The sequence below is a fragment of the Natator depressus genome, chromosome 15 (genome assembly GCF_965152275.1).
Source record: "Natator depressus isolate rNatDep1 chromosome 15, rNatDep2.hap1, whole genome shotgun sequence".
NCBI classification, from domain to species: Eukaryota; Metazoa; Chordata; order Testudines; family Cheloniidae; genus Natator; species Natator depressus.
The window spans coordinates 21,782,861-21,809,363 of record NC_134248.1 but is presented as its reverse complement, the minus strand read 5'-3'; the positions used below and the strand labels follow the sequence as shown (position 1 = coordinate 21,809,363).

The 26,503-nt window shown below is 44.0% G+C and overlaps 1 protein-coding gene across 1 annotated transcript in view; it reads right to left on the bottom strand.

Moving 5' to 3' along the window:
- Nucleotides 1–26,503, bottom strand: part of TMEM132D (transmembrane protein 132D) — a 398,801-nt gene that overhangs the window by 130,733 nt on the left and 241,565 nt on the right. The window contains exon 4 of the mRNA XM_074972451.1: nt 11,520–11,703. Within this exon, the coding sequence (XP_074828552.1) occupies nt 11,520–11,703 (184 nt within the window). The remainder of the gene's footprint in view (nt 1–11,519; nt 11,704–26,503) is intronic.

Here is a 26,503-nt window from a genome sequence, read left to right as displayed (position 1 = left end):
ATCTTTAACTTCTAAAATTTTGAGTTGGTGCAACTACACTTTGGTCCTGTGCAAGCAAGCCTGATGAAGGTTCTGATTCAGGAAAGACCTTAAGCACATGCTTAAGTTCAACCCCTGTTCAGGAAAGCATTTAATCATGTGTTTAAGTGTTTTCCTGAATAAGGGTGCTTGCCTGAGTTGGAGCCCAGATAAGCAAAATCTGATTCCCCTACTTCTTTATGTTTTGTTTGCTACAAAGTAGCAAACTGGACTCGGGGGGGGGAAAGTGCCTCTCTTTTTAGGCTGTCATAAATCAGGAGTCTCCAGGTCTGATTTACTTCCAAGTCAGTAGGCAAAATTCTACTTCTGCTCCCGACCTGCCTACCAGTTTTGAGGCTGGTATTTCATTGTTTCTGGATTTTAAAAGAGGGGTCAAAATCAGATGGATAATGGACAGAGCTGCTGCTGCTACTTCATAATTCAACATGCGAACACTCTAAATATGGCTAGTACGGAGAAAAGAACATGAGCGTTGTAACTGGAGATACTGCCCCTGCCAGGCAGACTGCAATAGTTGTTTCATTGTTAATTAAGTTTCCTCCCCACCTTGGTTTCAAGTCGTTAGTAATGAGGTTAATTTTAAGTTCACACTAACTGCACTCTAATCAAATTTAGGAGCTGCCCAGGTGCATTCAGTGAAAGGGAAAGAAAGCGTATCAAAGGACATGTAGGTATTTAACACAACCAACAAAAAGGAGCTGAGATTGATAAAGCTCAAATGAACAAAAAGTTCTGCTTGTCCCTAGAAAAGATGAAAGCTGTTAATTTGGCTCTAGTGCCAGGTGGGCTGCTTTGTTTGCCAGTGAGTTGAATTACTGAGATGACTCTGGGCAGGAGCAAAACTAAACGATCAGCTCTGAAATGTTAATAGCATGATCAATATGAGGTCATCCAGGGCTACGCGGCCACTGTCCTACCTAGGTTGAACCGTTCTGAGATTCTTGCCGTAGAAAGTAGGAGCATTTGCACTACTCCCTAGCTACGCAGATCGTACAAGAAGCTCTGTTATATGCAGCTCTGACATGAGGGTTAGGGAATCTTTCAAGGAAGTGAGACAGATCTGATGACAGGCTTCCCCTGCCTTTGCCAGCATTCTATGCCCAATGGAAGAGTCATAATTTAGGCAGGGCTGGTCACACTGCCTACGAATGTTACCCGACTGTCCCGGACACCTGCCCCTTCTGCGGTGTGAGGGAGACCCTGGTGCATGTTTACCTGGAGTGCACCAGGCTGCAGCCCCTATTCTGGCTCCTCACAGATATCCTGTTATGTTTCTGGCTGCACTTTTCCCCTCACCTCCTTATCTATGCACTCCCTATCTGTGGCCCCACGAAGTCACGGGACCTCCTGGTCGACCTCCTCCTGGCCCTGGATAAAACGGCCATCTATAAAACAAAGGAGAGGAGGTTGGCTGACGGACTCTCCTGTGACTGTGGGGCCTATTTCCGATCCTCCGTCCATTCAAGCATCCAGGCAGAGTTCCTCTGGGCAGCGTCCACTGACTCCCTTGACGCCTTTGAGGAGCAGTGGGCGCTGTACGGGGTTCTCTGCTCGGTGTCCCCATCAAGTTCCCTTCATTTGACTCTTTGACCGCACTCCTGTCCCTGTTATTTCATTAGTTGTCCCCTGAAATGCATCCGATGAAGTGAGCTGTAGCTCACGAAAGCTTATGCTCAAATAAATTGGTTAGTCTCTAAGGGGCCACTAGTACTCCTTTTCTTTTTGCGAATACAGACTAACACGGCTGTTACTCTGAAACTTGAAATCACTTGGTTTCCAGGTCCTGTGGATCCTCCCCTTAGGCTGCAGAGGGGTCCTTTAGCACTTCCTGGATCCCAATAGGATCACTCTCCTGTAGCCATCTGGCCTGACCCTGTCACAGTGGATAAATGTAAAGTAATGCACATTGGAAAAAAACCCAGAACATTACCCGACACAAGACCCCGTTTTCAGCTTCTTATAACTTCGTGACTTTAACCATTGGGGTTGAAATTTTGGTTTTGCTCTATCAATCCAATTTCAGAGGTGGGCAAACTATGGTCCGTGGGCCACATCCAGCCCACGGGACCCTCCTGCCTGGCCCCTGAGCTCCTGGCCCAGGAGGCTCGCCCCCGCTGTCTCCCTCCCCCGCAGACTCAGGGCACCACGCAGCCGGCACAACGCTCTGCGCGGCTGGGCAGCGCAGTTGCAGAGCCGCGGCCTGACCTGGTGCTCTGGGCAGCGCGGCTGTAGTGCCGCCGGCCACCAGTGCTCCAGGCAGTGCGGTAAGGGGGCAGGGAGGGGTTGGATAGAGGGAAGGGGAGTTGGGGGTGGTGGGCAGAGGGAGGGGGTATGGATGGGGGTGGGGCAGTCAGAGGGCAGGGAACAGGTGGGCTGGATGGGGCAGGGGTCTCGGGGGGGCAGTCAGGAAGGAGGGGTGGTTGGATGGGGCGGCGGGGGGCAGTCAGGGGCAGGGAGAAGGGGTGGTTGGATAGGGCAGGAGTTCCAGGGGGCAAGTCAGGAATGAGGGGGGGGGTTGGATGGGGTGGTAGGGGGAAGTGAGGGGTGGGAGGTTGTCAGGGAGCAGGGGGTAGTGGATGAGGCAGGAGTCCCGGGGGGGGGGCGGACAGGGGGGATTGGATGAGGCAGGAGTCCCGGGGAAGCCTTCAGGGGGTGGGGTGTCAGATAGGAGGTGGGGGCCGGGCCACGCCTGGCTGTTTGTGGAGACTTAGCCTCCCCTAACCGGCCCTCCATACAATTTTGGAAACCCGATGTGACCCTCAGGCCAAAAAGTTTACTCACCCCTGCTCTAGCTCATGGGGTTTTCTACAGTCTCTGAGTGCTTCACAAACTTTAATGAATTTATCTTCACAACACCCCAGTGAGATGAAGGGGTATTAGCCTCGTTTTACAGATGGGGATCTGAGGTACAGAGAGATTATGGTCACTAATCTTGAGTGCCCAATTCGAGACACCTAGGATCTGATTTATCAGAATATTTAACATTATACAGCAATTTATATATGTTCAAAGCACAGCTCCCCTGCTTTCTTTTGCAGATGTGAGTGGTCAGCACTTGAGCAAATCAGAAACCAGGTCTCACGTCTGTTATAACATGAGGTGAGAACCATGGTACTATAGAATTCTACAGCCAAGATATTGTTCTCTACTCACTGTCACTGAAAAAAACTCATAGCTCTCTATTTCATGCAGCACTGCCTGAACCCTCAGATACACATCCACGTGACAGGCTGCAGAGCCACTAGTAACCCTGAACCCCAGAATTAGAGTCCCCCTCTAAACTCACCTGGATTTTGCTGGATTATAAACACATCAGCACAACCAGCCAGAACAATGTAAACACTCTGCACCTAATCTCCACTATGTCTCTAAAACATCAGCTTCTGAGAGTGGTTGATGGACTGAGACTCTTGTAGCTTTTGCTTGTGCCACCACTGGGGATGGCCCTGGTTCTTTTGGACACCCACTCGGATCACAGAGCATTAGTCTTTCTGCAACTTCCCATGAACTAATTAGGAATTATTTGCTGTCTGACAATCTCCAGGTGAAGGCACTTGTCACAGATTTACAAGGTCTCTGCTATGCCCCCGCCTTTAAGTAGTCCCCTGGATGTAACCCCTTTATTGTGCCAGACCCCAAGGATCCACACTTTTATGCTCAATGTATAGCAGTACAAACTACATAGGGAAACTGAGGCATACATGTGGATCATAAAAATATTACCATGGTTCCCATGTTCATCACAGCACTAGGTTCTAATTTAGTTGAAGGCCAAGTCCAAGGACACTTTAGTCCAAGGACACAACTTTAAACCATAATACCATGGGCATCAGGGCAGCTGCATTTGTCTTATTGATCCAGCTGGGCTCCATAATTGACTGTGCTGATTTATAGGTCTATAGGATTTGTGCAGCACAGCTTGTGACAAAGTTCCTCCTCTGTCTTGGTGGGTCCTGCACTTATTGGCGGATTTGCTCGCCTCAGAGATTCATGGCAGCCCTCAGTTTGGCCATTTTTGCTAGTGGCTCAAACCTGCCATTCATTCAGCTAACCTCATCACTGGCCAGCATGGGCAAAAGGAAGAACAATCCCCGCAGTCTCTGCTGATCCACCTAGTGGGTCAGGAGACAGGCCAGGGAACTTCCCCTCTGGTGGGGCCCATAGTCCAGGTCAACTCCTCCTGTATCCAATAGGGAGTTGGGGGAATGAGGAGAACCCAGGCCTGCCCTCTACTCTGGGTTCCAGCCCAGGGCCCTGTGGATCACAGCTGTCTACAGTATTTCGTGTAACACCTGTGTGACAGCTACAACTTCCTGGGCTACTTCCCCATAGCCTCCTCACAACACCTTCTTTATCCTCACCACAGGACCTTCCTCCTGATGCCAGATAGCGTTTGTACTCCTCAGTCCTCCAGCAGCACGCTCTCTCACTCTCAGCTCCTTGCGCGCCCCTCACTGACTTTTTAAACCAGGTGCCCTGATTAGCCCGCCTGTCTTAATGGATTCTAGCAGCTTCTTAATTGGCTCCAAGTGTCCTAATTAGCCTGCCTGCCTTAATTGGTTCCAGCAAGTTCCTGATTGTTCTGGAACTGCCCCTGTTACCTTACCCAGGGAAAAGGGACTTGCTTAACCTGGGGCTAATATATCTGCTTTCTATCACTCTCCTGTAGCCATCTGGCTGAACCCTGTCACAAGTGGCAGGTCCAACAAGCTACCTGGCCCGGAAAATCCCCCCAAACCAGAACTAACTAGAAAAGACCCGCAACATGATCAAGACATTTGTGAAGGGAAAGTAACCGACATGCTGACATTTTTGTGCAATGTGAGTAGATTGAAACTGAGGGTAATCTGTACTGCAATCAATCAGAGGAGGGACTGCAGCACATGTACACGTACCCAACTAGCTTTGATCTAAATAGTTTGGATAACAAGAGCAGTGAAGCTTTGGCAGCATGGGCTAGTGCCACTTGAGTACATGCACAGGATCCCAGGTGGGCTTGTACAGCGGATGCCCCATGCTGCCAAAGCTTCACTCTTACTGTTATTCAAGCTAGCTACCCTGAGAAGTGTTTGCTTAGCATCAATCAACTGGCTATTCTAGTTAGGACAGGGGTTCTCAGCCTTGAGACAACGACCCACAGGGAGATCATAAACAAGGATCAGAGGGGCATAACTTCCCTGTTGTCCCCAGATTGCTAAATATGAGTGAGGTGCTAGCTAGATGGTGGGATGCACTGAAAAGGGGTCCCAGTATGGAGAAGTTTTGAGGAAAACACTGAAGCAGTCAGGTGATTTGGGTATTTCAATCACAGTTCAACTCCAAAATGGATTTGTTTTAATCACTAACAGATGAGATTTTGACTCATTCATTTACCAACACATTAACCTTGCCTTCTGCCTATGTCCAATAGAGATTACAGATGGTTTACAGATGGCTTCAGCGCTATTTGCATCTTTCACCCTACTCCGAATTACTGAGGTTCGACAAAAGGCAAATGTCATAATTACGAAATAGCCGATGGGATGTTTAAAAATAAAAAAAGAAATGGAACAGTAAACATTGTCTAGTTGATTATTTAACAAAACAGATGGAATAGCGTAAAAAAAAAAACCCCAAATAAAAACGGTGAGGCTGATTCTTTATGGTGACCATAAAAGATAATGCTGTATCAGGAAAATCGGGGAGTAGAGTCTTTCTGGCTGTCATGGTATATCATCAGCCCTCAGCTCAGCAAAACTCTGGGTGAGGTGTTGTTATACTGAGGAAGATTCCGATGATGATTTCAGGTAACAAACGAATGGCACTAACACCGCTTTAACTTCACATTTCCAAGGATTTTAAAGAAATCGACAAGGTCCCTTGTCACAAACAGCAGACATTGTGCACTGCAGCTCGGCAGGTGCTCTCTGAACGGAATTATGCCATGGTATTTGTGGGTAGGATGGGCCAAGGGTGGACGTTCGACTTCTGAAAAGACCCTCGAATCCCTCCCCATTGGAGAGGGGGTGTAAAGTACTATAGCATTAGGATGGGGCTGCAGAGCAGTTCTGCTGCCACTCTACAACCTGAGAGTTGAGGGAGTGGCAGAGAAAGATCCCCATCATGCTCGGCTGTACTAAGGTGGAACAGCCTCTAAGTGATACATTAGGTGATGAATTGCATTTACACTGCTATACAATAACATTGGGTATGGATACCTACTCACTGGGCCACAATGATTACTGATGAGTTGCTCCGCGGAACTGAGAGCAGAATCTGGCCCAAACTTCTTTAACTGATGTGTGGTCATAATAATCCATCTAAGGGAAGGAATATTCACCTCATTCTCCCTGCTCTGTGGGATGTTCCCCTTTATGTAAATGAGACACAGCATTTCTGTGAGGCCTGTAAGATGCACTGCAAAGCAATTGTGGTGATAGGCCATGTACTGTTTGTAATCTGTAGCACCCAGGATAAGCATCTCTGCCTACATTTCATCAGTTTAAGGGGATGAGCAGTGCATCCCCAGTGCCAGAACAGGTGGTCACCATAATCTGACTACCTATCCAGATGTTGTAAGTGATTTATCTGGGCGTAAGAGTGCTTTGTTATTGGTAAATTTGACTTGCAAGCCCATGTTTATGAGTTATGGACTACTGAGGCTGGCTGGTCTCCAGCACATCAGTGTTTGTTGTCAATATTGGTTTTGGGGATCACTGGATCATCAGAACCTGAAAGGTGCTTTAGTCACCTCTTATTTTTGGATTTGAGTAATCCTCAGGTCAGAAGATAAAAGAGAAAGCAGAAGCTGTGGCCAGTCAGAGGAGACCAACAAAGCTACTCTGTTTCATAAGCCAAATACAATGGTTTTGGGGACAGGATTACTCAAGGGATTGGTGATACAGTTTATCACTGGTTCAAATTCATCCCAGATCAATAGTGACCGAAAATCTGGAGGTTGTTTGGTAGCCTCCCTTAAAGCGCCATCTCCAAAGTCCATTGAAATAAATGGAAAGACTCTCATTAACTTGAATGGATTTTGGATCAGTCCCAAAATGTCTCACTGCAGTCCCTAATAAACACGCCTCCACATTGCAATTGGCACTAATTGGCCCCTGGGTTGGCAGTCTCAGCACAGAGATCGGGACTGAATGGTCCTGGACAATGCACTACGCTCCCAGCTCTTAGAGAGGCTCCCTGCAGATTGTGGTGATAGAAGAATATTGGTGGGAGAGCATGGGTAAGTGGCACTGTTGTCTCCTCCGCCACACCTCTCTGGCTAGAGGATTTCAGTCTGCAGGACGCCTTTCAGCAGCACTAATGTCACTTTTCAAAAAGCTGATTAAAAGGGCACTTGTTCCCCACATATTCCAACTTCCACAGGGGGGTGCAGATTAATGTTCCAAGGCAAGGTAAGGCTCATGCAACGCACGTTGAACGAAACAAGTCTTCGGCCGTGCTACTTCTCATCCCACTGGCAAGAGCATGCTTGGTTCTCACGCATAACTTACCTACATGGATTTTGTCACACTTTAAAATTAGAAAGGGCTTAGTTATTAAAGTGTCAGAAGGGGCTGGTCTTTAAGGTACCCACACGTCCATTATATGCACGGCATAGCTTCTCTCATCAAGATCCTAGAGCCCTATTATGCTTGTTTTTGTTCAATAGTCCTGCCGGAGTCCCAAAAGTTAAAATGCTGGCTTCTTGTAGAAAACTGCAGCCAGTATTGGGGAAGGGTAAGGCTGTTGTAGCAACGGCCCTAATAATTTTAATGGGGAAATTTCCAATAAATTTTGATGTTGATATGACCCAGGATAAAATCTATAGCCAGATGCATTAATCAGAATTTAATTATCTTTTCTCTTAGAGTTTTCTAACTTAAAAAATACAGTTCATGAAACTGACTGATATGCTGCTGTTACTGAATCACAAATCCATGAGAGTAATCAAAAAAGAAATTGAAGAATAGAAAAGGGTGGTAGGGTATTAAGTGGTAGTCTATTAGGAAAAATGTATACAATTTTAAGATGTAAAAGTGTTCTTTTGGAGATTAGCTTCTAATCACCATGTTCAATTGCGCTGCATTTTGGTACTTACAAACATGAAATTACATGCTCCATAAATAATGAAAGCCCAACAATGCTAACCTGAGCTCATCCCAACTCACAAAAATATATGAGCAGTTTAACAGTTTTGCTTTCATTGCTGTTTTCCCTAAACAGCAGACTATGGCTAATATGGCTTTTATTTAAAAAAAAAAATTATTTCCCTACCCCTCACCCGCTCAAAAAAAAAAAACCTGGCTCTGACAAGGTCACAGGGAACTCTGAAGTGCCAGACTACGAAGAGTTACACATATTGAAAGGTCTGCACCTGAATCATCATTAACTAAGTGCACAGTGAGGCACTACAAAGATTTTCAGATTTGTGATACCCTTGGGATTCTTCACGAACCCTGGAGTTATTACAAAGAATGTTAACTCTATCCTTGGTTTGTCAGTAATCATGAGACCCCTGCCATATATCTATGCTTCCTCTGTCACCCTTTATCCCAAACACCTGTTGCCTTGCAAAATGTCATCTGCTGATAACTTTGTAGACTTCATAATGAAGTGAAAAGAAAAGGAGGACTTGTGGCACCTTAGAGACTAACCAATTTATTTGAGCATAAGCTTTCGTGAACTACAGCTCACTTCATCGGAAGTGAGTATACAATTCTAGACTTATTGACAACATGTTGTCCCATTTATCTGTCGAGTGACGACAGAGTACTGGTTGTTTTGATCCAACTACAAGGAACATGGTTGGCCAAAAAATATGATCTACTCTACCCAGCTATGTTTTGGGTTATGGGCATACATAGGCAGAAATAGTGTTCTCCTCTGCTGGCACTGCTAGGAAGGCAACACATTACCCTTTCATCCAGACATGGTGCAAACCCAACCCCCAATAATACAGATTACATAAAACAGATCAAATCTAGGGTTTCAGCTCTGAATACCTCCGAACTTTGTGGAAGTTCAGACTGGATCCAACCTCCTTCAAGCCTCCCTCTGTTATCAACAAACTAGCAGAGCTCACCCACTACTTGACAGTGAGAACTAGCATATGAAAACATTCCTGTAAAGCAACACGTTTATAAAAAAACATGGCTAGGATGTGATAGGTGATCACAATCCCAGATGGAAGCAGCTGTTTCAACTATGATATATACTGCAGCATTGGAAACTAGAGCCATTAAAAAAAAAGTGTGTGTGTGAGAGAGAGAGAGAAGTGAAATACCATTTGGTGAAATAAAGCATCAGAATGACGTCTGAGTTGTTCTAAAGTTGGTAAATTACAATAATGGCCCATATCAGCTCTGTGTAGTTCTGACGTGCACAATAACACCCTCAACCTTCACTAATGGCATAATAATTAACTGGCTGTCACTAGGCAACAATCCAGGTTCCTTTTATTTTTAAACACTTCATGATTTGATTTTTATTTTTCTTTCAGTGCTAAATAATAACATGTGTCAATATTTTCTAATTGATGGTCTAGGAGCAGACACTGGGCAATCAAATCTTAGATGATTATACTTCATCCCTGACTGTAAGGTAATTTAAGGGAGGGAGGAACCACAGAATACATTGTTTCCAGTGTGAATCTGGAGCATCCAAGTGTCTTCTTAGATGAGATCAAGGTAAAAACTGTTTTTGAAGCATCTTCTCTGTATAGTGATTATGGAGTTATCCTTGTGAGTGGGTTGATGGAAAATAGATATTTGGTTTTACATCGTGTTTTTCATTCTCCACGTACTTCACAGTTCTTTGGAAAGTGACACATTGTGACTGGTTGCCCCTCACATAAATCAGAACCACAGTTTGAAAGAAATAAAAGCTTCCACTTCAGGAAGAGGCTTAAGCATGGGCTTAAATTTAAATGGTGACATGATGGGAGTATACGTGTGCTTAAAGGTAGGCAGGTCCATAAGTACCTTGCTGAATTTGGTGCCTGTGGACACCCTTGTGTGCCACAGAAGGCGTAAGGGTAGAATACTGGGGATGCCATGACCATCCACTCAATCCCTGCTCTCCTTGAGGTTAACAGCAAAACTCTATTCAAAGGGAGCAGGATTAAACCCTATGCAGGCAACTGTGGCAGCCTTTATGCACACGCTCAGCAATAAATGAGACAGAGCTTTGGAGGTCAGAAGCTGTTTTACTGAGATACTCATGTAGAACATCTAGGTACATACTCATGTAGACACAGAAGATACACTTTACTTGGTTATATTTTTAATAAGTTAATGAAGCAGCTTGACTCTGAGCCTTGAGAAAGTGAAATAACCTTTCACCCAGTATCCCAGATGTGGTGACAGTTCCACACATGCTTCTTATTTTATTTACGAAGCCTGGTCCATCTTGAGGAAATGTGAGCCAGAGACGTGTGAATGGGTAAGGAATTACATTTGTATTTTGTAACTCAAAGGACAACGGGTCATAGGTTATGACCCAGAAGACAACAGGCCCCAACAGACAAGGAGCCACTGAAGAGTCTTAGCTGTTCACCTAAACACAAGGGGTTGAGATCATCTGGGTAGAATAATCCCCTCCTGTTAGTCTCTAATGTTACTTATCTGGGAAGGAGACAAACTTGTGACTAAGAAAACACACCCTACAAGGAGAACGCCTACTCGTGTGATGGTTCCTGAACCACAAGACATTGCCTGGTTTCCCAAATGGCAGTTCCTGACTGAATCTGAAGCATCCAAGACCAGCTTTTTCGAAGTAACTTTATTCTTTTTGTCTCTTTAACAGGACATGTGAACACCTATGTGGGGATGCGTACCAGGAAAGACCTATTCCAGTCTTTTTTGGGGGAGAGGGTGTCCATTAATAGTCATAGCAAGTGTGTGTATATATGCATAGTAGAAGCTACCGTTAGGAATGGATTAACCTATGTTTGAAGCAAATCTTATCATAGATCTCTAAGAATCACATGGGCTACATAAAAAATTGAACCTTAGCCTATTCTTTCCACAAGGGAAAGTTAAAGCTGCTAAGTAAACCCCACAGAGATTGCAAGATTTAATAAGTAATTTAATCATTTTTGTTATATTAACTTTGTGATTTGATTACTATTGCATTCATGCAATAACTTGACCAATTGGTCTTCAGTTATGTGTTTTGTAGTTATCCAATTTTAAATTGTATTACTGTTAACAGTTTGATTTGACTAACTCAATTTGTATTGTAATATCAACATTAATTATATTCTTAATACTTTAGGGAAATAAATTATGTAACTTTGTAGATATTAGTACTCTTGAATGAAAATTGTAATTGGTTTTCTCTGATCAGCTAGCAACAAGGTAAGAACATTGGACTCAAGTCTTAAGAAAAACCTCATCATTGTAGTGGAGCTCTTCCCTACCCTTTTCCACAGAATGTATGTACTTTTGCTGCCATAGTTGTAAGCAACATTCAGACCTCGCAAGTAATAGGCATTTCCTTACCATGGCCAAAGGAAGGACTCCTACAAGATCCTTCTGGTTTACATAGATCTTGGAGACTCCTAGATCAGATGTCGTATCCCCAGGATATTCAACCTGCCACGTGATCAGCTGGGTCCCAGGTAGATCACTTAGGTCTTCAATTTCAAAATCAATCTGCATGATCTCTGAGGAAGGACTGCCGGCCCTGGAAAAAAAGAGAGAGATGCCTTAATTCAGGTGAGTGACAAACCAGCAATATAATTGCATCTATACTAATAAATCATTGGATTATTGCTCTTCCTAAGAGAGGATTTATGGGACGTAGGAATTAGAAATCAATTAACTATTTCCATGTATTATCCCAGGATTTTAGTGCACTTTACATACATTCTCTAGGCCTTGCACCACCCCTGCAAAATTGGTAGCTCGGTACTATCTGTGCTTTATAGATAGGGAAATGGAGTTAGAGAGAGGTTAAGCGTTGAGGTTAAAGTCAGAGGGTGAGTTAGTGGCAGATCCAGGAATGCCTGACTCCAAAGCTCTGTGTTCCAACCATCAGATTATATTTCCCCCTTGTTAAAAGCAACATGCAAAAGGAATAACCTAGAGGCAGTTGGCCACTGAGATGTGAGGCTGTTGTAGATCCTTCCTTTGAAGCAGTTTCTGTCCTTTAAAAAGGGGAGGATGGAGGAAACTGGAGGCTATTTCTGGCTCTGCCCCTGCCTTACTGTGACACCCTAGGCAAACCCTCTAACTCTCTGTGATTCCGTTTCCTCCATCTGTAAAATGGGGACAATAGTCCTTACAGCTTTACTTCCTCAGGGTGTTACAAGGCTGGGTTGATGTTGGCAGAGTATTCTGGGATCTTTGGGTAAAAGGTAGCAGAGAACTACAATGTTTTATCTGTGATATCCCTGGATCATCTGCATTAGAGTGTCTGATATATCACCATTACAGTGCTGTTTATTTTTATGGTGTATCTTTTGTACACTGTGTTACAAAATCCATTAGAGAGCAAATGAATCACAACCAAAAGGGAAAATGGAGGCTGTACAGGAGAGATTTAAAGCGGGGAACTGATCAGGGGCTCAGAGGGTTAGAGCCTGTAAACCTTGTGATAAAATCAGCTACTGCATAGGAAACAGCTTGGTAAAGATTCTACTGCACGTCTTGCTGAGGTGAGATCTATGGACCACTTGCTTTCCTAAAGACAGGTTTCAAAGTAGCAGCCGTGTTAGTCTGTATCCGCAAAAAGAAAAGGAGGACTTGTGGCACCTTAGAGACTAACAAATGTATTTGAGCATAAGCTTTAGTGAGCTACAGCTCACTTCATTGGATGCATGCAGTGGAAAATACAGTGGGGCGATTTTATATACACAGAGAACATGAAACAATGGGTGTTACCATACACACTGTAAGGAGAGTGATCACTTAAGGTGAGCTATTACCAACAGGAGAGCTGGGGGGGGGCAGGGGGGAACCTTTTGTAGTGATAATCAAGGGGAGCCGTTTCCAGCAGTTGACATGTTCTTGTCAACTGCTGGAAATGGCCCCCCCTTGATTATCACTACAAAAGAACATGTCAACTGCTGGAAATGGCCCCCCTTGATTATCACTACAAAAGGTTTTTTGTTTTTTTCTGCCCCCCCGCTGGTAATAGCTCACCTTACCTGATCACTCTTGTTAGAGTGTGTATGGTAACATCCATTGTTTCATGTTTCCTGTGTATATAAAATCTCCCCACTGTATTTTCCACTGTATGCATCCGATGAAGTGAGCTGTAGCTCACGAAAGCTTATGCTCAAATAAATTTGTTAGTCGCTAAGGTGCCACAAGTACTCCTTTTCTTTTTGCTTTTATAAAGGGGCCCCAAAAACCTCAGGATGTACAGTGAAGTTCCCTAGCACTGCAACATTTTGAGGGATATTGAAGCTGACAGTGATTTTACCCCTCAGCCACTGAAGGCCATTTAGTGATCTGTAACGCAGGTGTGTAGCGGTGAATGGTGAAGGTTGAATCCATTTCAATGCAGGAATGAGACCCGACAGCTTGAGAGGAAGAAAGGAATGTCACAATTACAGACGGATCACAAGCTGCTCAAGCAACCTTGTCTCAGAGGGCACAACTGGAAGAGAGAGAAAACAGCAAGCAGCTGATGGGAAAACTTTTAATGAAGTGAGCTGTAGCTCACGAAAGCTTATGCTCAAATAAATTTGTTAGTCTCTAAGGTGCCACACATCCTCCTTTTCTTTTTGCAGATACAGACTAACACGGCTGCTCCTCTGAAACCTTTTAAACCTTGCAATCTTCCCTGGTTGCTGTAGGAAGAGAGTTAAAACTAGTCATCTCTTTGATCAGAACCAGTTGTGACAAGAGCCCCAATTCAGGACTGCTCCCAAAATGCCTAGGGTTTTTATCATTTCAGCGCTGTTCAATTCCTTGTCTAAAGCCACTGCTTGGAGATTTTAATCGGCAGACCGCTGAAAGTCTGGACTCTAATGGATGTATTGAGTCATCGCTGTCACACAGAGACTTTTAAAAAAGGAGCATTTGCATCCACTCCACACTTGCAGAATTAATGTCGCTGAATGATTTTACATTTTATTCAATTGCTCATCACTTTATATCAAACCCACGAGAGTGCAGTTTGCAAACGAATACTGAATGCAACCATATCCCACCCTGACCTTAGTGGGACCAGAAAACTGCTTTATGCAGCGGCTGCAATTGAAACTCAGTTAGCCTTACTGTATAAACAGGAGCAGGCCGTGCACGACCCATAAATGCATGATACTTATCTTGCTTTGTACAACACATGCCAACTCTACTTCTGTTAAAGAAACAAATGTAATCATTGTACAGAAGCATCCTGGCTCTGAGCTCTCTTTCTTTAATCTTTTCCTGCACCGGTGGCCACTGCTATTCGTCCCTGGCTCTATAGAATTGGCGCTGTCACAGGCAGCGTCTCCTGTCAGTCACGGATATAATGTGCTACTGGGGAGGTTGGCGTTGCAGAGGAGACGGCATGGCAGTTGCAAGGAGAGTGGCAGTTGCAAGGAGAGGATTTAACAAAAAGAAAGAATGAAAACTTTTCAAGATATGGAAGGGATTAGAAGGCAAGAGGGAGAAGTGAAAGGCAGAAGAAGCGAGGGGAAGATGAAGGAAAAGAGAAGGGAATTGGAGGATAGGATAACAGAAAAGTGGGAGAGGCTAGAGAGGAAGAACAGAGGAGTTTTCCATTCTCTCCCTCACACACACACCCCCACACCTTTTTGACTCCTTTTAAAAAATATTCTCTTCACCTTCTGTACACTTACTTCCCCCTTCCTGCCTCTATACCATCACTCTCCTCCTTAACTCAGACGCTTATCTGGCAGGGTTCTTAACCACCTGCCTAGCTTTAGTCCCACTGACATCAATGGATCAAGTGCTAACAGTTAGGCTTGTGCTTTTGTACTTTGTTAAATCGGGCCTCAATTTTTACCCAACGGGCAAAACTCTCCCTGCAGTCAATGGGAGTTAAACCTGAACAAAGACTAGGTGAAAAAAGATGAATAAGGATATTAAGATTTTGCACATTTTGTGGACTGGAGGTTTTTCCCTCTTTTAGACTGTAAGATCTTTGAGGTCAGGGCTCATTTATCATACTCATTTATAGCACCTACCCCAGTGGAATCCAACTGGGTTGAGGCCTTTAGGTGTTGGCACAATACAAATATTCAATAAAAAACAACAACAAGAGGAAAGGCCCGTTCACTAGGAAGCATCTTCTTTGCACATTTTCCCTTAAATACTACTGCAGGCCAAAGTAAAATGAAATGATTTTCATACCCTCTGTGATATTCTCAATTGTCAAAGAACAAGAACGACAACACAGCAATGCCTGTGGAAATGGGACACACTGTCAGCCCTACAGCTGGCCAAAAAATGTTTTTTTCTCCCCACTGAATATTCATATTTCCACTGAAAAATTTGAATACTTAAATATTTTGTCCCCAAACCAAAACATTTCTGTTAGGAATGTTGCCACAGTATCTCCTGGGAGTTGTAGTTTGGGATTCTTCATATTCCTAGTTTCTCCTGTAGGCTGGGCTCCTTGGTTTGACTTTACATCACCATGGTCTCCCCCTTGAGAGTTTTAACCGTTCATGAAAAACTACAATTTAGTCAAAAACCCAATTTTCCATTGAAAAACAGTTTCAACCAGACCTAGTTAGCAATAGAAGGCTCTTTCCCTTACTCCTTTAATTGACAGGTCAAGAAGTTTTTTAGCGATCAGTAAGGATCTCAACATTAATACAAAAAATGTACAGAAAAGTATGAAGGGTTCTCTGATCCATGCTCAGACCAAGCCTAAAACTACCCAGTCAGGAACACACATAAGACGCACACAGTCATGTCTGCTTCAAGCAAGATGTGATCTCAGTAGTACAGCACAGAAAGCAAACAGGGGGAAAAACTTTTCATTAATAATACAAAAGCTTCAAATGCTTGATATCTCTGGGGCTGGTGACTTCCTTGGGGCTATGCTGCCATCCTCAAGGGTTCAAAAATGATGTTAGGCTCCCCCAAAATGAGGAGATTTTGTAAACCACAGGATTGCCAAATTAAAAAATGTGGGGGTCTTTTTATTTGCTTTCTGGTTTCTGAGCCTTTTGAGAGCACTCACTTTACACAGTCAAGCTTTTCTTTGCAACCATAAGGGATAGAACTTACCTAGTTTGTCTGGTTAAATGAAAGCTGTGATTCTCATGCATTCTCTTGATTTTAGCAGCTGGGACTTAAAGATATTGTAAGACTGTGATGAAATCTCAAGAATTAGCAGCTCTGATGTTGACTTCAACCAACCTACCTTCTACATTTATAATTAGATGGGGTAATGTGGTCTGAGCTCAGCTGTGGCCTTGAACCCCCAGAGAGTACACAGCATACATAAATGCAATGGACCAGGAGACAGAGTTAAAGCTAAGAGCTTTTTTCAATACAGTTGACCCTATAACGTGCGTGGTCTCCTAAACAACCAGCAGTGCAGTCAACCCCCTGGCTCCTTTGATAAGATTAGAATATTAAAATGTAACCAATCAAAATTATTACCAGCTGTCTCAAGGTAGCCCCAAAGGTCTCAACCCAGACGGGGACCCCAGAGTCAGCCTCTGCTCCAAAAAGGGGACAATCTAAATAGACAGCAGAAGCAAAAGACTATTATTTCCATTACACATGAGTAATTGAGGTCCAGGGAGATTAAGACTTTCCCAAGGTGTCACAGGAAGTCCAGAAAACAGTATCCCCTGAATCCTAGTCCAGTTCATCAAGCAAAAGACCATCATTCACCACTGATATATAAGGTGGGACATCCAGTAATAAATTAAAATTTAATTTTATCCAGTGTCATTTTAGCATTAAATATGCAGCAATGGGTGGGCTGAACGGTCATTTTTCTTTAGGAATCAGCCTACGACATGAGCCAACCAGCAAGAAAAATTGCAAAAGAATGAGCCTGCTAATCATGAAATGGTGGTGCTTAAAAAGATTAGACCCATCTCGATAACACATGATTCAACAGAGCTGGTTGAATAATATTTGCTGAATAATTTTTTGATTAACTCTGCGCTATTTTTAAATGAATTATGCAACACAATTTTCCAGCTGTAGAGGTCTCTCTGGGTGGTGTTAGTTGGGCAGTCATTTGATATTTTTTTCCCTTCAAAAGGGAGCAAAGAATGTGCAACAGCTTGAATTTAACATTAAATATAAAGCACAAACTCCCCATCGAGTTGGCATTTCAGTTGAGGGAGCCCTGTCAACGCTCCGAACTTCTCTCGACATAATAAATCCAGTCGTTATTTGCCACATTATGCAAAGGAAATGATACATCAACACGGAATTCATTGCAACCAATCTAATAATAATCCAATACATTATTCAGCATGACACTCAGTAAACATCAAGCACTTTTGAAGTAGCCCAATCAAGAAGCAATGGCGGAAAAGCTGCAGGGGTAAGAATGTGTTTTTACTGGGAACTGGAAGTCCGATAAAACACGGCAGGTGCTTTCTCAGGCTGTCTCCCCACCCGTCCATCCTCGCTCCCTTCACTTTTATTGTTTTAAAGCATTAAATATGTATTGTCTAATATACAATACAGCGGAACAGAGAGAATCAGAGGGAAGCAATCCATACATACAGCCATACAGGATTTGTGATGGGGTTGTCAGGGTGGCACCCCCTTGTGTCCCTTCTGGGCATAACTCACCCCTCTGTGGGTCTCCGCTGGTGTGTCTCTATCCCAGTGAGGTCCAGCATAGTGGTGATTTGGGCTTCTTGCCTAAACACCCTTCAGTCCTACCCCTTTCAGGCTGTTTAAGGATCAAAGGGAATCAGGAACAAAAACAAACACCATTCAAAACCAGGGTCATCCCACAAACCCTCAGTGGGGACCTACCCTTCTATTTAGGCTTGTTTCCAAAACACTCTGTGCTTCTGTTGATTCCCTTCCTGAGGATCTGGGTCACCCCTCCCAGGAGGGTTGGTCTGGCTGGCTAGCGAGTTCCGTCTCAGTGCTGAGGCCAGGCTTCTCTCCCGCCAAGAGACACAGAGCACCATCTTCCCTCCTCGTTGGCCCTGAACTGGGCTAGGCCCTCTCCTGTTATCTGCTCTGTCCATGCCTGACACTGAAGATGCAGTGGGGTGGGGCCAACTGGGCCCACAAACTTTCCCTAACTTTTGTTGCCAGTGAGGACCCTGTCAGCTTCCTTAACCTCTCTTTTGCCATTGTGGGGCCACTCTGCCTCATCATATGGCCATTGTTATTTATCTCGGAGCAGCCTCTGAAGGGCCCAACTGAGACTGGGGCTCCATTGTGCTAGGCGCTGTATGTACATAGAGGATATGTCTACATTGTGGGTGGCACTATGTTTCCCAGCTCGGGTAGACAAACACGCTAGCTTGACTAAAAATAGCTGTGTTGCCAGAGATAGCACAACTTGGGCTGACCACCTGAGTCCAAGCATGCCTGGACCCCCCGGGTATGTACTTAGGTGGCTAGCCTCTGCTATCTCTGGCTACACTGCTGATTTTAGTGTGCTAGCCCAAGCAGAGCTAGTGCATCTGTCTACCTGAGCTGGGAAGCATGCTTCCAGCTGCAGTGCAGATGTAGACATAGTAAGAGCCCAGCCTTGCCCTAATGAGCTTGTAATTTAAGCAGATAAGACAGACAAAGAATAGGAGAAAGAAGGTACAATCCTCATTTTACATATGGAGAATTGAAATAGAGAGAGATAAAGGCACCAGTGAAATTAACACATAAGTGCTTTGCTGACTCAAATCCTAAGGGACTTGCCCAAGTCCCACAGGAAGTCTATGGCAGGACAAGGAATTGAACCCAGATCTCCTGAGTCCCAATGCTTCAATCACAATATTGTCCTTCCCCATTATCAACATTCCTAAATAAAGTCATAGCTCCTTCTTTGGTATGACAATTTCTTAAAAACAGAGGTATTGTGTGGATTGTACATCACTAAGTCTCTGACACATGAAGACACTTACTATTTGGCTGAATAATATAATATGTTACTAGCCAAATTTCTCATTTCTCCCTCAGATCTTATCTCAAAATACCTTTAGACAGCTTCCATCACTGATCTCCACTCTGGAATTATCTGCTCCCTCTCCTGTTTAGATTATATTTTGAAACACCAGACACCTCTGCAACAGCATTCCTAAAACTAAATACAAGTAGAAACCCAGGTAGAGACCTGTCATTGGTGTAATAGTCTTCCCTCAAAAATAGTTTTCTCTTTTTGTGTCTTTTCATCTTGCCTCCCTTTCTCCATGATTTTGAGAGTAGATGGCTCAAGGGGCTTGATTCACTTCCGTGTTCATCTAAATGAAAGTAATTGCATGGAAAAGAGCTGAATTGTGCCGGCATAACACTGGATTAACAGTGTGGAAAGAGGCCCAAGGTTCCTGCATGCAAGCAGAAAATACAGGGTCCAACCTGCAAACATTTACTACTGAGAGCAATCCCAGTGTACTGCAGGATAATTCATCGCAATTAGTCTGCGCTTGACAGTAAATGCCTGCACAGTCAGGCACATAACTAATGAATCACAAACTTTGGCCCTGATCCTAAACATACATATTCACATCAATACCTGGAATAGTCCTGTAAGTAAATTTACTCATGTGCATAGATATTTGTGGATTGGACCACCAAATTCAAACTGTCTCATTAATTAGCCATTTACCTCCAAGACAGCTAACCATATGGTGGAACTCATCTGGACCCCATTACACAAGAAAAGTCTTATTGAATTCAATAGGAATTTTGCTTGAGTAAGGACTGCTGGACGGTGATGCTAAGACCATGACCCCTCAGTGGTCTCCACATGGCAGGTTTGAGGGGGTGCTACTGAAGTCTATGGGCTGCTTGTGGTTGCAGGTGTCAACCCACAAAGAGCACATAGTATTTTTGGGATCTAACTTATTATTGCATTGATACATTACCCTTTCCAGACTGGCTAGTTCTGCTATCTCTATGCAGAAGCACGAGATATCCAACCAGTCACTGACTTCCAGTGCTTCAGATGGGTTTCTTTGCAGAAGGAAATGCCCGCACTGTATATATTAGCCTTTGTATTGGCCTTTATAGCACCCCCCCATATCCAACAGTGTCTAACAGTGTTTCTCAGAAGGCACTGATAGTATTTCTACCATCTAAAGCAAAGGAAATCTCGCTTCCCCACTCTCTGCACACTCTTACCGTTTAAGATGAGGTACTCTCTGTCAACCTCTTGAAACACACACACACAGACGAATTATCTAGGTTTATCACTGCTATCATTGATAATTTTTACTCTTACATTTACAATAAAAATAAGGGGAATTAAAAAAAAAGTGACTTTGAATAAGGGGTCGCCAACCTGAAAAGGCTCAGAAACAGCGGTCTAAGGCATATCAGTCTTTAGGCTCAGTCTCTGTGTGGTGTAATATTTTTCCAGGATACGTTACTATTTCTGCATTCTCATAACACACGCAGCATTGTGTTACCTGATGCTCCATGACTCCAACATCACTCACTCGCTTTGATGCCTACCTTGGCCATTTTACTTTGGAATCCAATATAACGAATTACAGTCTTAAATCCAGAATGGAAAATCCAATAAGTTAACACATAGCCCATTCCACACTTCCAAGGTGAGATCCATAACACATTCCTCTTTATACCTTGCTTATTAGCGTCCAGACTGGCTCCTGAGCAAATGAAATTATATATGGGAGCCGAGCTACATTTCACAAGACCCAAGGCCATGAAATATTTCAGAATTAGGAGCTCTTCTGCAGTCTGCCAGAGTGTAGCCAATAAATGAGAGATTACTGTCCTCTGTGGAAGAACCTCCTCTGCTGTGAATTATTCAACATCTATTTCTGTGAAGTGAAGAAAATGGCAAAAATATAACATTATTTTAATCTAACCCCCCCCCCACGATTTTTCCCTTATCCAAACATACAGCCTTTTCCTGCTGACTCTAGAAATAAAAAAGAGAAAGAGAAGCTCTCTGTTTTCAGGAAGGTGTGTGCATTGGTGGGATGAAATATTTATCGACAAGACCCTTCCCATATCTGTTTTCCTGTTCATTTGTAAAGCAATAATTTCAAACAGAAATATAAGAGACCATCCAAACTGAGTTTTTCCTCCTTTTTGAGAAGCACTCTATTGAAAAATAGATCCAAGTGGCTTGAAGCTTCTGCTACTGCTTTCCAAAGGAGGGTGATGTTTGGGATCCTTTGTGTGCTCTTTTGGAAATACTTGGATAGCCTGGTAATGGATCCAGTTGCACAATCTGCATGTAAGGAGGGACTCAGACTCCCATGTGGGAAACAGATCACCTCCACTTCCTCTGGATTCTAGATGGGGGCGGGGGGCATTCTCCACAGGTTGCATGGAGGGAGTGGATGGGGCAGGGAAGGAGATGATAGGCGAAGGCAGGATCAGGGGACTGTGCATCATTTCCCACCAGCCCTGAGAAGCTAAGGGAAGAACTGTAATTAAACCTCAGGCATTCCCTTTATAGTCAGGCACCTTCTTTACAGGGGTCCCTGTGGCACTTACTGGCTGCAGCATCCCTGATAGCGCAGCTCCAAGGGAAAGAAAGGCAGAGACCCAGAGCCAGCATGGAATCACTGGGGCTTTATGTGGATACCCCAGCCTCTCATTGTTTTTCTGGGATCTGTGGAGTTACTAGGTGGCAACCTCTGCCCCCAACAGAACAGATGGGGAGCACTACCCCAGAGGAGAACTCTGTGAAAGGTTCCTTCCCATTAACTGCCCCCCAGGACAGGCTCCGAATGCATTCGCACACACTGAGGAGTGCCACATGCACTGACATCCACGCACACAACACATGCAGACACAAACATGGAGACCTCTCCAGTCCCATTTACTAGAAGGAGGATTCCAGACTTGACTGCAACTAAGTAGTGGTGGGTTATCTAGATGTCCATGAGCTTTCCACTCTGCTGTGCTGCAGGAGGAGTGATCTTGTAAACCACTGTGCCTAAGTTTAATGGAAAGAAATCACTAAGGTGTGTGATGAGAGCGGGAACTTTGTAAATTCTCTGTGGCCATCCTCACCAAAAAATAGATTCTTAAGCTGAAAATAAAGGATCTGGGGGAGTGCTAAAAAAGCTATGTGACAGGGACCGCAATGCTGAATAGGTTTTACTTAAAGCTGGAAATTAAATGATAGGGCTCTCACCACTATTTGCCAGCCTATTTTCAAGACTGTCTGGCCTGCAGCAAAACCAATAGCGGCTGATCGCCAGTTCTAAATGGAAAACTGCCACCTCTATTTTCCATTCGTTCAGTTGCAGAATTCCATTTGCTAACTACAAAGGATTGGTGAGCTTTAGCACAACCGAGTCGTTTAAAATGTAGCCATCTATTTCAATGTCATTAACATCCACTGCGTTTTCACGAAGAAAGGAGACCTTAGTGGAAAAAAAAGCACACATCACCAACAGCAGCAGGCTTAAAGACTCAGCTGAGAAATAAACATCTGAAATTAAGTAAATTCTACAATGACTTTGGAAATTATATATTCGGATCCGGTGTAAATTGGCAGAGTTCCATTGACTTCAATGGAGCTGTGCTGATGTATACCAGCTGAGGATCTCACCCTTATGTACATATACATCTATACACACACACACACACACACACACGTATTTGTGGGTATGGCGTATATCATCAATAATATATTTTGTATTCAGATGTGAGACACACACATCAGAGAAAGTATACCTCGCACAAAAATTGGGGAAGTGGTAAATAATGAAGAGGATAGGTCACTAATACAGAGTGATCTAGATCACTTGGTAAACTGGGTGGAAGCCAACAATATGCATTTTAAAACGGCTCAGTGTAAATGTATAAATCTGGAACAAAGAACGTAGGCCTGGTGGATCATCAGTTGAACATGAGCTCCCAGTGTGAAGCTGTGGCCAAAAGAGCTATTGCAATCCTGCGATGCATAAACGGGAATCTTGAGTAGCAGGAGAGAGGTTATTGTACCTCTGTATTTGGCACTGGTGAGACCGCTGCTGGAATCCTGTGTCCAGTTTGGGAGCTCATAATCCAAGAAAAATTTTGGAGAGGGTTTAGGAAGAGCCACAAGAACGATTAAAGGATTAGAACACATTCCTTATAAGCTAAGGAATTCCTGCTAAGCTAAATAGTCTTGAGCATCTTGAGTCTAACAAAGAGAAGTTTAAGGGATGACTTCATTAAAGTCTAAGTATCTACATGGGGAACACATATTTAATAATGAGCTCTTCCATCTAGCAGAGAAAGGCATAACACGATCCAATGTCTGGAAGCTGAAGCTAGACAAATTCAGTCTAGAAATAAGGTGTCATTTTTTTTTATGTCAAGAATAATTAATCAGTGGAACCCTTTATCAAGGGTTGTGGTGGATTCTTCATCACTGACCATTTTAAAATCCAGATGAGATATTTTTCTAAAAGATCTGCCCTAGGAATTATTTTGGGGAAGGAGGTCTGACTAAATGACCATCATGGTCTCTTCTGGCCTTAGAATCTATGAAAGAAAGAGACAAAACGGAGTTTTATGGAAAGCCAGCCCTGAGGACTAAAGGTCTCTATTTATCCACAGATCAGATACTCCTGGACCTAGAGTACAGTATGCTTTGTCATAGTCCTTCCTCAACATATCTCAACCCTGATCTGAAGTGATCAATAGCAGGCATGAGAGGATGGTTCATCCTCTTGCCCATTCAGTGCTGGTGTCACTCCTGAGACTGCCAAAGAAGGATGCCAATTGGTCCCCATTGTGTGATGGGGTTTTCAAGCTATTCCTGGAACTGTACTGAGACCTTTCAACTCATTTCACAGAGAAAACCAAACATGAATGCTCGTTTTTATTAAGATGACTTAAAGTGCAAGTAGAACGCCATTTTGGGGGCAGTTTTGAATGCTCCATTAGCAGGAAGGTCATAGAATCAGGGGGTTTCAGGCCAGATCATCTTGTCTGACCTGCACATCACAGGCCACTAAACCTCACCCAGTTATCCCTGTCAGGAGTCCAATACCCTGTATTACACGAATGCATTCCAGCCCTCAAGAGACTAAATTGTTGTGTGCCATAGGCAGAGAATAGGAGGGACTGAGGTGAACCAATCAATGCCTGAGGCCCCTGGAGTGGCAGGGAATGAGCTGGTAAAATATATCCAGCAACCTGCACCCCATGATGCTGAGGAAGGTCTTTTTCTTAATGAAGGTTACAGTATAAAATAATAGACTACTTTTTTAGAAGAACTAATTATTTTGGGTAAATAGTTGTTCTTCAGGCCCCAACGTCGACACTGCTGATCCAGGGCAGTTCATTTTCACGGCCAAACGAACAACTCCTGTCCTGACCGAGTGACAGCGATGATGCCAGACATCATTTCCATTCTATTGTGCAATACCTAGGCTGTGGTGCATCAGTGTGGCCTTGTTCATTTCTCAAGCAAAACTCCCAGCCAATAACAGCGCTGCTTGAGCAAGGGATGGGTGGAGACACTGAACACAGCCTGTAATCAGCAATCAACGAGCAATATGCAGCTCACTACTTTGCAGATCCAGAGATGAGCACTGTATGTCCAAAGTAACTTGAACAACTCTTCAGTGTCAGTTACTGAGATTTTTTTTTTCTTTCTTTTTTTTTTTTTTTTAATACCAAGAAATGTTGTGGACAATAGAGACCGTAATGGTGACACAACAAACAAGGAGAGAAATTTGGGTGTGGCTAACAGCTGGAGAAATTGTACGAAAGCTAATAAGGGTTAACACAATTTTTAAAGAGAATCAGAAGCACCAAGTGAGCCAGTGGGTCACTTTGATCCCAACATTCACAATGTCCACTGTTCTCTCCCTTCCCCTGCTCCAGCCATTCTATAGGTTCTTAGGACTCTAGCAGACCTTTCTTTCCTCAGTAAACACCTTGGGATACGCTGACTGCCAGGATGAAATCTTATAGACAGGATGAGGATACAGGTCCGCAGTACAGTCCTGAGCCCTGTCACATCAAATCACAGAGTCTACAGTACTTTCTATGCTGAAAATTGTGTGGGTTCCAGGGCATCTAATACTCATGTTTTCATTTGTCAGTTATTCCACTAAATCAACCAGTGTTATTCTTTCTGGATCTCAACTGCTGCCAGGTTTGTCAGCACTTTGTTTTTCTCCACATGGGGCTAAATGTTCAGCTGCACCTGAGCCCTGCTTAGACAGCTAGGAAAGGGAGAGTTGACAAAGGGGGCTTTACACCATCTTTGCATTCCTCTAATCCCAGGGCCTACTGGGAGTGAGTTCAGCACCGAGCATAATTTAGAGCAGCCCCAAGGCAAAGTATGGCCGCTTCCTCCCCCAACATACCCTCTGTACTTGGCTCAGTTTCCATATCCCTGCAATCTTTGGCTGCTCTACTGGGAATACCAACAAAGAAATCAATTAGTGCCAGTTGTGACAGTGGTTTCTGTGCCATGAGAAAGCATTCATTAGGATCTGTACTAAGGCCAACAAACTAATTTCAGAGCAGTCTGTCAAACAGTCTCCAGCTAAGGGCAGCATGAAAGATAAAGCAAGATGATTTATGCACGTGCACCAAGCAAGCTCAGCCACCAGATGGGGGACTCTCTGAGCTGGTAAGGTCCACTTTAATGTCCGTCCACCAGCTGTCAGGCAAGCTGAACAATCTCATACAGTCTTGCTCATGCAGATGTTCCAGAGACTGGCACCTCACATCATCTGTTGTTAGTCCCCCCTGAGCAATTCCAGGTGATGGAGTACATTTCCCACTCTGGATCTTCCCTTGCCAAGAGGAGGAAGCTATTTCAAAGCCCCAAATCTGGAACCACTGATGCATAAAGATACTAAACACTACCAGCTGCTCTGTGGGCCTACAGTCCAGCAGGAGGATCCCGTTAGGATGATAAGAGTGTCGAACCCCAGCTCATCCTGCATTATTATGTTGAAAGACTATTGGAAGCACACAGGGGATTCAAGGCAGGAACGAAAGCAAGGATTTGCTCCTGTAAATGGGTTTGCTCAATGAGACCTGCATGCTTATTGGTTAAGAAAAGCTTGTTTCCAACTTATACAGTGGAGAGACAGCCAAGGACCAGTTTATCGATGTGACAGATAATTCACTCTTCTAGCTGAGTTGAGCTGATCTCAGCAGGAGAATGAGGAGGGAGTGGCAACCTTTTACCTCTTGGTTTGAGGCACTGCTGGGGACCCGCACAGTCCCAGCTTAAGAAAGAACAGCCCTCAGGGCTGGAGCACAAAACACTGAGCCTTTGTCCAGAATAGCCTGAGCACAACATGCTCCAGCCACGCTTACCCCATGCCGCTGCCACAGGGACTTTCTGCTACTGAAAGGAAACTTATGTGGAGCGTTAAAACCTGATTAGATTCAGCAAAGCTGCATCAGATACAGCAGACCCC